Source organism: Fringilla coelebs (assembly GCF_963513975.1).
Source record: "Fringilla coelebs genome assembly, chromosome: 2".
In the NCBI taxonomy this organism is placed as follows: Eukaryota; Metazoa; Chordata; class Aves; order Passeriformes; family Fringillidae; genus Fringilla; species Fringilla coelebs.
The window spans coordinates 49,022,696-49,039,252 of record NC_140029.1 but is presented as its reverse complement, the minus strand read 5'-3'; the positions used below and the strand labels follow the sequence as shown (position 1 = coordinate 49,039,252).

Genomic DNA, 16,557 nt, shown 5'->3' with positions numbered 1-16,557 from the left:
TTCCTATTACAAGCAAAAAGAATTTGCCCAGTGTTAAGATATCTGTATGATTTCTAAAATGTGCCTGATTAACCAAATATAACAACAAAACTGCATGTATTTTGATAAGCAATGAGTCAAACCTATAATGTCTCATGGAGAATGAAAATTACTAGTGACAAAATGGTCCTAAGTATTTTTGTGCTTATCTAAGTGTTCTGTGAATTCAGCTGCTGGCATCTCAAAAAAATATAAGAAAATGCATTCCTAGTATAAAAACTTTACTGCTACTAGATTTCATTATTACAAAAGCTAGGATCCATTTTGGAAAATTAAAGTGAGGTTAGTAGTGTGTTTTTAGGCACCATTCTGATGGTGTCTATTTGAGTCTTCTGTTTAGTAGCATACCCCCATGAAGAGAGAGAATGTAGTTATCTGTATAGATAGGCAGTTTTCCTATTTTTTAATAGAAAATATTTTTATCCCAGCAGTTCCACTTGACAGTCTGACCAGAGAAGCACACACTGAGCATCTCCAGTGAATGAGTTTCTCTTTCAGTTCTGAGCGGGGCCTGCCTCACCAGGAGTCGGGCACAACAGAGGTGCTGCTTCCTGCAGCCCTGCTCTGCATATAAAGCACCACAAGCACTGAGTGAGGGTCGTTCAGCAGAACCTCTGTCCTTGGCAAGCTCACTGAAATAATCAAGCTGCAGCCCACACATCCAGAGTTCAGGCAGATAATGATCACGTTGTTCCAGAATATAACCTCTGGCAGAACCAAACAAGAGCAGCCTTTGTCTGAGCTACTTTGTAAAATCATCAGAAATATTAGCACTTATTCCTGATATCCCATAATTTGTATGACAAGGTCTGTTTTTATGTTTGTTTGCCTGTCATGTTTTGAGGCAGGGAAAACTGCAGGAGGAGGTTTCTGTTGCTTGAATTACAGTCCTGCTTTTTGAAATTAGTCTATGTATCTACTTTGATTTGGTAATTTCTAATTAAAACATAACTGTAGTATATCCAAAAAAGAAATTTTGGAACTAAAAGCCTAAGAATACAACATTATGAAATACTGACAAGAAAATGTGGAATGCTATCAACAACTGAGAGTTATTGCATAGCTGAAAACCCCAGTGGGCACTTTGAAGAAATTAGAGTTCAATTAAAGTTAGATGAAGTTTCAGTGGTATATATATGAATATATCAGCATAAAGACTAAAAATTATAGGTCAGTGACTGTATTATTTTTCATCAGCAATGATTTAACCAAAATAAGCTAAATTTATTTTACCTGCTTTTTCTAGTCCAAGCTTCTGTATTCATGACTGTAAGTGTAAATTACAACTGAAAAATATTATAGCTGAAAAATATTTCTAAAAATTGCTTATTTTCTTGTTGTCTGGTTTCCTTTTTATTTTAGGATAATTGAGAAAGCATGTGAAGATCCTCCAAGGGCTCCAAATAATCTCCCAGAAATAAACTACTCTAGTGACAATGAAACAAAGACCAGGTATTGTGGAAAATTAACTGGGTACTTTAATGGCTGAAGTGCCATTTCTTGAAATAAATTACCAAAAAGATTTTTTATGCAAGAAATTTCAAGAATGCTTAGAAAGCTCTCACTGGTCTCTGGAATCAGGGCAGCCCCTTTCCAAATCTGCTTCCAGGATCCCAGGCACAGAGGGTCACAAATCCTAACTCTAGTGCACAGAGAGAGAACAAGACACACCATGTGCAGCTCTAGAGAGAGAGCTGAAACATAAAATTTAGGAGGGCAGCTAAGCCAGAATTCTTATCTAATCAATAGAGGAAAGGCATTTCTTGAATGGTCTTATTTCTTATGAACTTGTTTCTTTATAAGACGGTAAGGAAACAGTGCCCCTTAAAGTGCCTTCCCTTAAAGCACCTTTTTAACTTCCTAAACCTGTATGGGGTGAATCTGAACCTACATATCATCAACCCAGTCAATGAAACTGTGGCATGGGACTTTCTGACCAAGAGCAAACTATGTTAAAACCCATTTCTCTTGCAATAGTCATGCTCTAGCTGGATTCTGCCTCTACAAACCCACATATTGCAAACCTGAGTGAAAAATGGGATGTAGGGATATTTAATAGAACTAGTTGTATACCAGCGGCATCAGGAAACAATTGAAATAAAAGGAAATGTTATCTTGTTCTTCATGGTCAAAATTATTTTCACAAAATATGACAACAAAAAGTATAATACATAGTTCTTGAGTGAAAGACCTTTTTAGATTAATTAAGAAAACCTCTCTTCAGTATCAATCCACCCATCCATATGGATTAATTATTTATGTAAGAAGGATTGCTTAAAGCCATAACCTGTAGGTTTGTATTGCTGTATAACAGTTGCAAACTGCCTGAGCCATGGTTGATGACTCAGCAGGGAGAGGAGAAATCTATTGAGCCTTACTGACAGGGAAAGTAAAGGTCACAGTCTGATACTTAATAGGAATTATGATCAATGTCCCCATCCTTAACCTTATGCACACCTGATCCTTGCTGTAGATAGGAATGGGCACAGGATCTTTAATCCCTCATATTCTTATAGCTGCAGCTGGAGTACAGTTGAAATCTGTGTATTCTGAAAATTCTGCATGACCTTGAAGGACAAACCCATAAATTGGCTGAGAATAAAAGCAAAGCTGAACAGCCCACAATTTAAGATTAAAAAGAATATTCCACAGAAAAATTAATTAGCATTTTTCAGAATTTTGTGCACATACAGACTCTGAGTTTTAATACTCCGATTATCTTTGAAAATTAAAATAGAGAACAGTAGTAGAAGAATGACAGGGCAAAGAATGTGCTGCAATATGCAATGTTACCTTACACTTGATAGACTTTATACCCTCTACCTGAATCTCTAATCCCATTTTAATTCATGAAAACTTATTAAATGAATGGTCTTTGTAGGTTATCCTTTCCGGTTTTATGCAATAGGTTCTACACAGTATTTTTGTTGAGTAGTTTGCTGTATGAACAAGTCACACCACAGCAAGTAAAGAAGTGACTGATATGAACTGAAAGAAGGGACGTGATCAGATGCACAATTCTCAGGCTACACTGGGACTCAGTTTTCACTTGGTGTCTTGTCAAGCTGTCAGACTATGCATTTATTTAAATGTTCTGAGTTTCCTTACACTTTCAGTTGACAAGGTTAGAAACCGATGCTTTGGAAATATTTTTGCTGTAGCTTCAGTGGGTTTTGTTTTACACATTCCAGTTGTGGTTTTTTACCTAAGCTGTGATTATATATATTTTTGTGTATTTCAACCATAATACACAGTTAGTAAAATCCAAGGGCTGCTGTTCTCTACACTAGAACACTTGATTTCCTGTAAGATAATGTTACTTTCAGGCATGCATGTAAATACCCAAATTATGTTGAGTGTCCAGTGCACAGTACTCCCTTTCCCCAAGATTCCACAGTTAAATACAAGTTGAATGGAAGATTTGGGAAAAAATAAGCCTAACAACAAAAATAAGCACAGGCTCATACTTTACAGGAACAAAGAAATCATATTCCTTTGCCACTTTTCACTGTAGCAAAAAACTTTAGACAACTACACTACCAATATACTCTACCCTGTGACATGTGTTGTGCACATTCTTGGTCAAGAGAATTTCTCAGTGAGAGAAACTTTTCAAAAGGTGATTGCTTAACTTTAGTTTGCATTCCTACTTAGTAAGCTTACTTTCATCTCACCTGAAATGTAAATGGAGCTCTAGGTGTTCATATGAGGAGATAATTCCCCCGTGGTGAGCAAACCCAGGTTTGTTACATTCTGATTGTTATATATAAATAACAAGCCCATTGTTATTTCTATGTTAGGTTCTATGAAATATAAATAAAACATTTATCATTTCAGCTTATCAGTAACTGCAATTTAAATACATTTCTTGTGCTGCACAGAAATCAAATAAGACATATGTACTTTACAAAATGCAGGTATGTAGAAAAGCGTATCTGAGCTTCATAACATCTTACACACACATGTTATCAATCTGTTGTATTTCCTGGAAAAAAAAAATCAACATTTGGTAAATACACATAATTATAAACAATTGCTCCTAACGCTGCAGAGCATAATTCAAGAGTGATATGAAACATGTAATAATTACTATATACCTTGAGAATTTATGGAGAATAGGATAAATAAATAAATTTAGAAATCTTCAAAACACATATGGCAAGATTGCTTCTTCAACTGTCACATACATGTTCATCCCTTCCATGGAAACAAAACTGACACGTATGTAACTTGGAAATGGGAGTGTTAAAAATGGAAGATTTAACTTCCCTGATAATTAAATTCAGTATATTCCTTTCTACTCTGATATAAGGAACATTACAGTTACTGTAATGAACACAAATCATACACTGAAAAGCCTGTATTATAAAGACTCTCACTCTAATTCTAGGGACATATTGTAATTTTGTTTGGCTGTTCAACAGCTTTTTGAGGACAAATGAAAGAAGAAGAGGAAAATGAAAAAATGTAGTCTGTCACCATTTTCTGATATGTATCATTTAGGCCAAGATATTAGCACAGGAAACCCAATACTGTAATGTAAATTTTGCTCAATGGGCTCATGGATTTAATTTTGCAGTGCTGAAGAATCATTCAAAATTAGAATACAGTCCAAGGACACTATATTACAAATATTACTGTATTACTAATTTACACATTTTATTTGATATATTATTCTTGATGGTTGTGAAAAAAACAGAAAAAGAACTCATCACCAAGTGTGGTTTTTTACAAGCATGTTGTCTTAGTTTATTTTGCATATTATCATCAATGTAGTGAAGCCTTTAAAAAATGTAGTACTGTTTAGTGATAGCTATGTACTCTTTGCTTTACAGTAAATCATCATTCAGTGGCTATGAAAAAAATATAACTGGAAATACTATCAAAACTGTTTATTCTACTTCTGATCGGTAAGTACACGTTAATAACATCGTAGAGTAGCAAAGGACACAGACATTTACATAAGCATTCAAGTCTTCAGACAAAAGAGAGCCCTGGAAGTCACCATCATGAGACAGCTTTTCATACAAAGCTCTCTTTCAGTGAGATCTTGCCATCAAATCATTGCCACAGCTCAGAAGCCTAATATTATGTTTGTCACAGTTGACATTTGAAAATATCTGTAGAAACAAGAGCCAATGCCTTAAGTGACAAAGTTGGCTTTGTGATTCTGTAGGTTTCTATCTCAGGCAGCTGCTTGCTCTGCAAAATTTCCTTCCTTTGTGAGAATGGTAATGACCAAATTTATGTACAAGAGTGGAGGAATAGGTTCACGTGACAGTGTTGTTGAAAACCTTCTTTTCACACCAGTAACACATTCTCAAATATAAGCAGGATATTTGCTCCATCTGTAATAACTTACCTCATGGGGAAAAAGAAGTTAAAAGTGCCCACAATTTTCAATTCCATTTGGACAGCCCTACTACCTGGAAATACTAATCAGAAAAACTTGTATCCTTTCCAACATAAGGATAAGGAACTCTGGGGATGATTACATATTAGTACAGCAGTTTGTCACTGACAGGCAAGGAGCAAGAGCCATTGATTTAGTAATGCTAAAACAACACCAACAGTTGTATCTAGATAAAGTGATGTCACACGGGAGTGCAGCAAGAGCTGATAAATTTTTTAAAAATCTTATTGTCACAAATACCCTGTAGGCTGTTCATACATTAATTTGCTATAATTGCCAAGAAGGTATGAGTTCTGTCCGCAGCGCAGAAAATAAAAAAATTTTCAGACACCTCTGCATCACAGAGAATTCTGTGAACCAGACTGATCAAATTATGGCACTTTGAATTCAACTACCAGTTTACTTTTGAGATTAAAACATTAATATCATTCCCCTTCACTTTATCCCTGTTTAGTATACATGCTCCCAAACATTCAGCAGCTTGATAAAGTTTACCGGAGAAGAACATTCTATCAACCAAGGTATTTTTGTAACTTGACAATTAAGCTCAGCAATTGGCCCATCAGAGGAGCACATGTATGACACCTGTCAACAGGAATGGAGAGAATACACAAATGACATTTTCCCATTATGGCCATTGTACAGTATACAAATGTCTTTCCCACACAGTGTGCTAACCTTATCAATTTTCTGCTTGAGATTTCAATGGCAGCTATTTTTCTGACAGCTGATGTTATATTATATACACAGGAGTATAATTGGAAAAGATATATGTACATACTGCAGGAAGCCCTTGGGCATAGATGCCAAAATGATCTTAGATGCCTTGCAAATTCACTGTCATTCGACTTGCTTCAAGGTAAGAAGATTTCACCTGCTATCAAGAAATGAAATTTGATTGTAATACCTGCATTATAGTACACATATAATAAGAGATTATTTAGGCCTTAGGCCTTCTTCACCTGTGAGAATAAGAAGTCTTGAGACTGGAGGAGAAGATTAATGTAGGAAATACTAATCTATTTCCCTCTCTTCCCTACACAATCCCTTCCTTTTTCCTTCCATCTCCCTCTCTCCTTTTCCCTCTACTCTCCTTCTTGCCTCTCCTCCTTTGCAACCATAAGCAAGATAAAGGATGCAGCTGAATGTATTCTTAAAGTCCTACACATTTATAAACCTTCACTTCAAGTCTGATACAGTGAATTACATCAACTTACAATTTCTTCATGTTGTAAAATTTTATTCAGTTTTTTATGGTTTTTTAGGTGTTCTTGATTGACATCTACACTAGTCTTAATTATTAAAAAGTAGGTAATTTTTTCCTATTTCTATTAAGAATGAGAGCGCAGAAGAAATTTTTCTTTTGTTTGTAATTCCAAACCCTAGGCCTTAGCCTAAAATTCACTCTTAAACCTTTCTCAGGTTATGCCTGGCAGTCCCATAGTCTGTTTTCTTTCTGCCTCATTTGTCTTATTTCTGCTTGCATCTACACACAGAGTTTGTTGTTCTAACAAACAATACTCAGCAAAGTCACTGCATTAGCATAGCTCATGTTTCTGCCCAGCCCTGCACAGCTTTTACTTCTGCTTCTGACAGCAGTCCTTATTTACTACATGAAAAGTAACACAAATCAGAACACAGCAGTATGGTTGCACTTCACATGTATGAAGCTTCACATATTTTTTGTTTACTGTGGACTTTCTGAACTCTCTGAGCACCAGAAAGGCATTTTCTTCCATGGGAACTACTATATAATATGTCCTCAATACTATTATTGCAAATAAATATAAGTTCTGCTCTGCTTCCATTCTTTTTAGAAAGATCAACCCACATAAAAGAGAATGGGCTTTTCATTAGGAGTATTAACATGTTGGTAGTGGCTGAATTATCTGTTAAATACTTACATTTATTCTTGAAACTATATTTTTTTTGTCACCTACTATCAAATGGGGACCTGTCTGGCCAGGAATATTCAGCTTAATTTTTGTATAACTACAAATATGACAGCATTGGCAAAAAAAAATTAAACAATTGATGTAGACCTGTGGTTCATGGTTGTAGGTATATATTTAGCTAAGTAGTGCAATTTCTAGTAATTAATATTCATTTCGCTCCTAACAATTACCCTGTATCCATTAGAGATTTGCATTTAGCTGACAGCAGTATACCACCTTCATTTCCTTGTAAAGGTATATACCAAAAGTAGATTAAATAACCCAAATTTTAGCTTTTTTTCCTCTGTGTAAAAATTCCACCTAATATTGGTGATCAGAGCTTTCAACACATGGCTACCCTTTTGCTGATTTAAACAAAGAAATATAAAATCAGTGAAGACAGCAGATTGTTTTAATAGCCCCTTTATACTAATGCTGATTTTCACTTATCAGTGGATAAAATATGCAAAGAAACCAGAATTTACAATTCTTTCATTAGATTTAAATAAATAAATAAAATTATCTGGGTATCAAGATCCTAGTTTCTGTATCAAATTACCATGCTTCTTGATCCACTGTAGGCTTTCCCTGTGATCTTGGTAAGTCAGCCTCTGTGTGTATCTGTGCATTTTCATATGTGAAACATGGGCAATGTTCCTCTATCTCAAAAATCACCTTTTTTGAAATGTTTGTGAAAGCAGTGTCCAGATACTGCAAGAACGGGAAACATAGTTAACTGTTAAGATAATGTGTCATAAGATATTGAAATAAGCAGATCTAGAGTCTTTAAGATCTAATCTGAGCTAGATGAATATGTGTGATCATTCTCCCTTTATTCAGTGAAGAAGAAAAGGATCTCGAAATGGTGATTCATCTTATTGCAGGATAAACCCTGAGACTGAGAAAGTAAAAGTACCCTTTGGAAATGTCTGGAGGAGGGACAGGGTTGTTGAGTGTAATGACTACCTAGGCAACCAGTTGAGACACTGGTATCTGATTTTTAGATGTCTAAAAGTGACATATTCAAATATATAACTTCTTGTTTTCTAAAACTACTCTTTCAGAGTTCATTATTTATACTGCAGTACTAATAACCCCTATTCTAGTCTGAGGTTGCTTGTTTCCTAAAGGAAAGCATGCTGGGTAAGAGTATTAGAGAAATATTTCATTTTAATTTTTCTTCATTCTTTGACTTGTGTGTTGAAGTGTGAAGTTTGTAAGAGACCTCTGGAAGATCTAAAAGCAGGAGACAGCATTTGGATTTACAAACAAACTGTGCACTGTGAGCCTTGTTATTCCAAAGTTAAAGGTAAGGCACAAGATGTATAATACTGAAGGTGGGAAAAACCATTTAGTGAACTTCATTCAAAAGACTTCAATATATGACAACACAGCTTTTGATCATTTGTGTGTACTTAAACTTTTTCAAAGCATCTACTTCAGTAAGTCTGTGTCCTTAGGATGATATCCAACCCCAGGTTCTAGACACAACTATTCTGTATCTGTGAGGGAGATCTTGGTCATACTGCAAGTTCATCTCTTCAGGTCTCTCTGTAGAGTTGTACCTGTGCAATCAATAGAGACATGCAGAGGGAGGCAATGGCATCTTGCCCTGGAAGTGAGAATAAATTGCAAGGCCATCTGAGAATCAGATTATTCTACTGAAATAAATAAGCCAGGGTGCAGAGGTTGGTTTTTTTTCTTTTTTTTTTCACCTAGTGGAGTAATTATGATGAGAGAAGACACAAAATCTATGAAATCATAATGAAGATATTACATGTGATTATGATTCTTACCTTTGTGACGAGCAAAGTGAGTAAAAAAATGTGCAAGGCAGGAACACATAAGTATTTTGTTTTATTAATTTTTCTAGAAGATTTTAAGTCTTCTCTCTTCATGGCAATTATTATCTCACAATACTATAAATCAGCCTCTGTACCAAATTAATACAAAGAGAGATGTAGATGAAATACTCCGACAAGCTCATTTTCAACTATGTAATTCTGAGATAAGATCATTGTTAACTAAAATTATATTAAAAATTTGTTTTCTTAGAATACTTTTGCTATTAACTCATTGCAAAATCTGATGGGAATGGGGAATTTTGCAAATAATCAGATTAGGAAATTAATAAGGCATAGTAACAGTTATAAAACTGTAGAAAGACATACCAAGGATCTCTATATTAAGCACAATAAATTGGCATGTCCTATTTCATCAATTTACAAGACAGACAGTTAGACTCCAGTAGACACTCTAAAAAAGAAAAAAAAATCTGAAGTTTCTTTGTAGGACTCCTTGTAGGAGCATAGTGCTTTGCTTGGCATCTCTGATCAATCTTTTCTCTCTTGCAGAAAAATGGATCTACTAATTTTGACGTACAGAACGTATGATGAAGAAATTACTATTGTTTAGTTAACTGTATTGGCCTGTTAATTCAAAACACCATGGGAAATTATTCATTTTTACTGCTGGGAATTCTCTGAAAGAAGTCCTACAGCATGGTTATTAAAAGAATTATTTTAATGAGAATTTAAATGCATTTCCACACACACACATTGCAGGAAGCAAAACAAGATATTGGTCAGTATATTTATCAGTTCTGTGAAACCACTAAATTTTATGTAAAATCCATGATAATTTATTGAAATTTTGTGAATGCCAGGACATTCCTACATATTTGTTTTGAAGGGGCTGTTTTCTCTTTCCCTCCAATATAAAGACCTGTTTGCTTAATATAGCTCGAATGCGAATCTCCTCATCAAGATTAGCCATTTAGAAAACAGTAATTCAGTTTAAACTACTGTTTTTTATGCAGAGGGAAGTGGGTTCATATTGCACCTCCAAGGGGAAACATCAAACTCCAGAGAAAGGTTCTTCCCAAATAACTTAAATGATAAGTTTGAGATGGAACAAATGATTTTTGGAAAATGCATCTCAACTACTGCAGAAGGAATCTGGACAAAAATTGTTAGAGGGTTTTAAGAACTACCCCACTCCATGTTTGCAATTCTGGTAACTATTTAATCACCATTTTTTAAAGAAGTGCACACTTAATAGTTGCCATGAAATAATGAAACACCTACTTTGCATGACAGTATGTTGTTGTATTTATCTTTCCTACGTTTATTAAACTGGCTAAACACTTTGGATCAATCCATCTTGCCTAAATTTATACATCTACAGTATACAGTATTCAGTGTAGATTTCTGTTTCTGAGTTACTTGATTTATTCTATCCTATATAGAGAAGCAGACATTTGTAGGAAGCAATTCAATTGGTCAGATTGCAAACATTTATTTTACTGTGACATTAATCAATGTACATCTTTACTTCCATGGTTTGCAAAGGAACCTGGAATGAACAGCTCAGATTTCTAGACATCTACACTATGTCAGTTACACTCCTTTTGAGACTACAGTGAAACCCTTTTTTTTTTCCTTTTGGAGAGAATATAAGTATAGAAACTGAAAGAAGAATTCATGCTTAGTTATGTTGTCTAAAATAATCAATAGTTCAGTAGCTTACTGGACGGACAAACACTTGACTACTAGTCTTTGTCATGAGATGTTTTAGATTTTTGTTTATTCAGAACGGATTTTTCTTCCTAACATCTCAGTTTAAATGGACTTCCTGGACATGACAAAGACAGAGCTGGTGTTTGAAGGCTGCTGGACCTAGGCAAGAGCTTAAAGGAATGCAAAGTATTACAGCCATAGGTTAATAATAGACTGGTGAGTAGCTATCCCAGTCAAACTCTCTCTCCTTGACTACACATTTCATAGGGGAGGCAGGAGGTATGGATGTCTGTGTAACTTAAACGACTGGGCCTGCAGCTGAGTAAGTATGTTGTCCGGCTTAAAGGATGTTGAGACTGATTATGCAATGGAGACATGAGACAGCAGATATTTTGTTTTGTTAATTTTATTAATATCTTATTAATTAATGTCAGTAACTCTAATAAATCTTTAGTTATTGATAATTTTTCTGGTGTGTGTCTCTTGCTGATGACATGTCCTAGTTAAACTATAATTGTTAAAACTCTGTGCTTTACCAGTAAACAATGGTACAATGGGGTGAAAAAAGTACTGGCAAAATTTTAACATCACAAATTTGGTCCTGTTGAGAGACCAACACTTATTGCTAAAGCCCAGTTACAATGGAAGATGTTAGACATTCATTTGAGCCAGCACATTAGAATCCAGGACTTCCTAGTGTTTGAGGGGCTAAGAGATTTCAGTTCACTCCCCCAGAGACCAGGAGCTCTGGATGAAAATATCTGCTACTTAAATGCTCACTGACAGAGAAGTAGTAATAAGAAACAATAAATAATAATTCTGTGCTCATTAAGTCATCCTCACTGAACAGCCCTGGTAATTTTGCCATGTGTTGTTTTGTTTTTTATTATATGTTGCAAGTTGCCTAAGAAGAAACACCAGGTTTGTGATTTACCGTATCTGGCAGAGCAGTACTCATTAAGAAAAATCATATTAACATCTCAATACCAATGTATCAAAACTTAAATTTTTTTTTTCCTTTTTGCATATCATTAGCCCGTGGTGTTTCATTTCCCTTTGACTAGTCCTTCCATGAAACAATCCAAATGAAGAGTTTGCTGGCAGCTGTTTTAATGAATGTGTTATCTTCAATAATGCATTAAATTAGACTGAAAAGCTGTATTGAGAGATGATGTACTAAATTATGTGGGTATTTGTGATTCATCAGGCCCATTTTTTTCACTGTGCAATGGATACTTTATTTTACAAAGCTGGGGCATTGCTCTATGAGGAGGGGATTCAAGCAATCAGAGGAAAGGAGTGAAATTATGCATATAATGCATATTGATGCATTTAAATATGTAGATTGCTTCAAAACTACTGATACTTACAAGAACAAGGAATGTCATAAGAACATCTTTGCAGTGTTAATATATTCTGTTGTATCCTGTGTAGGGTCCCACAGAACGCTCAGCCTGAGCATCCCTCCCTGTCCGTGCTTGACACAGAGTGATAAACATCTGTAAGATTGTCCACTCATCCTCTTCCTCCGGAAATAGAGATTGTGTCAGTTTGACCAGACACACTCTCTGTTACTTCACAGAGTCTCCTTACCTAGGCTTGTAAAAAACATCAAATGGATCTCGCATGTATTCTGTAGGTCACCACTGTTCTTTGCTTCTTCGTATAGGGATGTGTGTACTGTTGGGATAGCGTCAGGTGTTCAGTTTATTTACTCACAACAATAAGGTCAGAACTCTCCTACTCTGCTTGCCTTCCTTGATACTTTATGTTTTAACATAATCTCATTGCTTAGAATGAAAAGTGCCCACTTTCTTGGTTGGTTTTGCTCTCTGATCGTACTTGAACATTGCTCATTGTAGCTACTCTATTATACCAGGAGGTAATTTCAGCTTTCAGACTAGTTGATGCCAGACTACAAGGGAGAAATGCCTCATTTTCTTCCTTCTGCAGCATCACAACACCTATTTTTTCTTCACAGCAGCAGAGACATCCATCATTCCATAAAGGCAAAGGAAAAAGAGACTAAATACATAGGTAGGTTTGATGTGCTGAAGTCTGAAATTGTTGACCAAAATATTGTTGACCTAAGCTCTGCTTAGGTGCTTAATTGATGCAGAACAACTGAGTTCTTAAACTGATAAGGTCCTTCTTTGACTTCAAAGGCCTCCTCTTCTGTTTTGTGCTCTGCTTGGTCCAAGCAACTCAACTCTAATATCATCAGCAAAACTAGGACTTACAAACACTCCTTGCATTTCAGAGAGAAGAATCTGCAGGTATTCTCAAATAAATATGTTTGGCACAATCTGCTAAAATGAGACCTTCTTGAACACCTCAATAACAGCCATCTTTTAAAACCATGGATTGTGTTCTGGGCCCAGAGGAACTGTGCCCAGAAAATGGGAGTGCCAAGTTCAGTGTCTCCCCACACATACCTAAGCAGGTTGTGTAACACTGTGGAACAGCTGGGTGTGTGGAATAAACAAGATGTTCCTGGTAGTCTTTTTGCCACGTTCCCTGCCCAGAGCAGGCTGGATCCTTATGGCCCATGTTCCACTGGCCACACTGCAGCCACACTTCTTGTACATTCATTATATGCTTACTGATGGCTCAGGAATGACTCCTGAACAAAAAATACATTGTCTTGGACAAAGGACCAAATCCTGGAATTTCATCATCTCATCCAAGTGGTTGAATTAAGAATTAAAAGCAGTGTCAATGATTAGAGGGGTTGTCTGCATTCAGATTTGGCTTGAGTAGGACAGTGAGAGAATGAAATTTTGGGGGGTTTCATCTGAAGACTATTACAAATACATCTTTATATGATAATCTCTTCTAAGCCTTAGTGTTTTCTTTGCCTTTAAAGCCTCTGAGCCCTTTTGGACAGGAACTCTCTCCAGTTTGTGCAGTGTCCAGCACAGTAGTGGCCTCTGGGTGGTACTGCTGCACCTGTATGAATGACCCAAGAAAAATTCAGAGTTTACCTCCCTTTCCAAGAAAGCTGCTTGGAAATGGAATATTTTTTTCACAGGGTTTTTATAACTGTGTCAGTTATAAATTGACAGCTACAGCATTGTAGGCTGTGCCAGGACTTAAAAGTGACTGGTTTGGTCCTGTTAGAATCAATATCTGAAAATAATCATGCCAAAAGCACTTGTCTGAATCTTGGCATTGCTGTGCAGTCATCAGACATCTGTTTAGGGAGCTTAGACAGCTATTGTGGTCAAAACAATTGGCAGCCAACATTTTAAAACTACTTACTCAGGAAAAAAAGATGACACAATCAATTCTGGAAAGAAAGGACAAACTTCTTCTGTCATTCAAACCATTTTTGCATGTTTAAATACTGAAAGAAGCAGAAAAGGGAGAAAACATTATGAAAAAGATGAAAGCATTATGCAAATACGTCAATTAAAGAATTTTAACAGTACTAGTGTTGTTGTAAATAATGGTGCCATTGAAATTAATAGTCAAACTTGACTGTAAGATGAATATTTCAGAAAACATTGGTCTGTCTTCATATGTTCTCAAGGGAGAAGGTAAAACTCCTCCAGAAAGTTTCCACCCACGGAACTTTGAATTATATTATCCCTGTATGTAGTTCAAATCTTGGAATTAAGAATGAGAATCCAGCTAACCATACTTGTAGCATTGTAATTTCAAATAGCCAAATAGTTAAACAATATTTGGGAAATCTACAGAAGTATGTGACTGATAATGCATTTGAACACTGCTTTTAGCTGTTTTCACAATTGATAATGCATTTGAGCATTGACTTTATCCATTTGCCCAAGTGACATATGTGAAAGTAACAGAAAAGCCTTTTGAACAAAACACCAGTTTTCTCAGCAAAATTCTGTCTGGAAGCAAGCACACCAGTTCTGACATGACTGACATCTATGGAAAGCTGAAGGACAAAAGCTGGGAAGGAGCAATGATTTTTTCTGCCTCTTCCACTCTAGTGAGAGACATCCCAAACACCCAGTCAGAGGGGAGCACGGGCTTTGAGAACTCTGGTTTCTGGGTTTTAATTTGGAGATCACCAGGACTATTTAAAAACTCCCCTGCCTTCTAATTCAGAATCTCCTCAGTAGAAACATAAATGAAACTGGGAGTGAAGATAGCAGGGACTTTGCTTCTCATGATGAAATTGGAGCAAACACAATGACAAGATCTAGCTAAGAAGAATACACTCCTTTAGTAAAACCACAATTCATACACCCTTCATCAATCCAGTGAATGTACTCAAGAAATACCTTTGCTGTACTGCATTTCTTCTATTTCCAGATTGTCCCAGAAAGGGCTGATTTTAGACCAGCTCTCCCCCAGCCCTGGAAGTGTATCCAGAACTGATTGTACATCTCAAGGATGGACAAAAGATTGATATCTTCATCACTGACTGTCACAGACCCATCACTACCCAGACCCAGGAGTTCTGGCATGGCAGGAGGAAGGGCAAGGGGATTTATGTCAGTCTAGTGATGCTGCAGCAAAGATCTCAAGTACTCTGCAAGTTATACAGTTTATGGAAAAAGCATTTGGATGTAAGTTTTCTAACTGTACTTAAATTACCCTCTAGCTGTCTCTGACATTTTATTGTATCTTTTGGGATTCAGTGGGTTATAGGTAGTGCAAGGACAAGATTTTATACACTATTTTTACAGGCTTTTTTTCTATCCCACGTAACAGTAAAACTAAATTATAAAAATAAATTACATGAGTTTTTCTGGATAGTCAGCAAAGATTCTTGCTCAACCAAACTGAACCTGGATGAAAGTTCAGGTACTTATTTTTTTAAACCATTCCCTATCTGAAAAGCTAACATGCCCACTTTGACACAAGAAAAGCCTTTCAAGCAACTGCAAATTTTCCATGCTCCTTTGACGTGGTGCCATTCAGATGTGCCTTCTCAAACACAATTATTGCTGGACTGAGGGTTTTTTCTATGATTTAGTTTTTTTCCTATATACATCACATAACCAATGCTAAGCATATTGCTGGTTTTTTTTTAGGATGATAACTTCTAAACCACTTTGCAGCATCATAAAGTCATGAGTCTGTTGGCCTACACTTACTAACATTTTGCAAACTGTAAAAATCACTTATGTATCTACATGATGGACTTGCTAACATGGATAGCAATTTTTTTTTACTTTTTTGCAAAGTAGATGTATTTCTTCAATCTCTTTTCCCAACTATATGCAAATAGACAAAAAGTAAAGATTACAGAAGATAAATAAAAGGGGAAAAAAAAGAAAGAAAAAATCATAACCACGATTAGATGATTCCTATATTCATGTTTTCAGGAAATAAGGCATTTTTCCTGAATCAAATGCTATTGCTCCCTGAAGATAAGTCAAGCTGAAATGTGGAGTCTTGGCAGAAGGTGTGTCATGGATTTTTAGCCTCCTGGAGAGAAGCTGTATTTCTGTCATTGTGATCTTCAGTACTTCACACTCAGTGTTTCAAAAACTTTACTTTTAGATTATCAGCTCATTTACTAACAACCTTGAACACCACATCTCCCCCTCAACCTTTTTTTTCTCATTCATCAGTGGTAAACCAAATTATACTCTCCAATATCTTTGTATACTGGAGACAATGTAAATATTCAAACTTTTTTGAAAGTCTAATTAGTCTTTGTTATCGATGA

General features: G+C 35.9%; 1 protein-coding gene across 1 annotated transcript in view; it reads left to right on the top strand.

Moving 5' to 3' along the window:
- SCEL (sciellin) overlaps window positions 1-16,557 on the top strand; it is a gene marked incomplete at both ends in the record, with an annotated part of 50,531 nt that overhangs the window by 28,691 nt on the left and 5,283 nt on the right. The window contains 4 exons of the mRNA XM_084201005.1: window positions 1,402-1,491; window positions 4,875-4,949; window positions 6,203-6,311; window positions 8,593-8,695. Of these exons, the coding sequence (XP_084057131.1) occupies window positions 1,402-1,491; window positions 4,875-4,949; window positions 6,203-6,311; window positions 8,593-8,695 (377 nt within the window). The remainder of the gene's footprint in view (window positions 1-1,401; window positions 1,492-4,874; window positions 4,950-6,202; window positions 6,312-8,592; window positions 8,696-16,557) is intronic.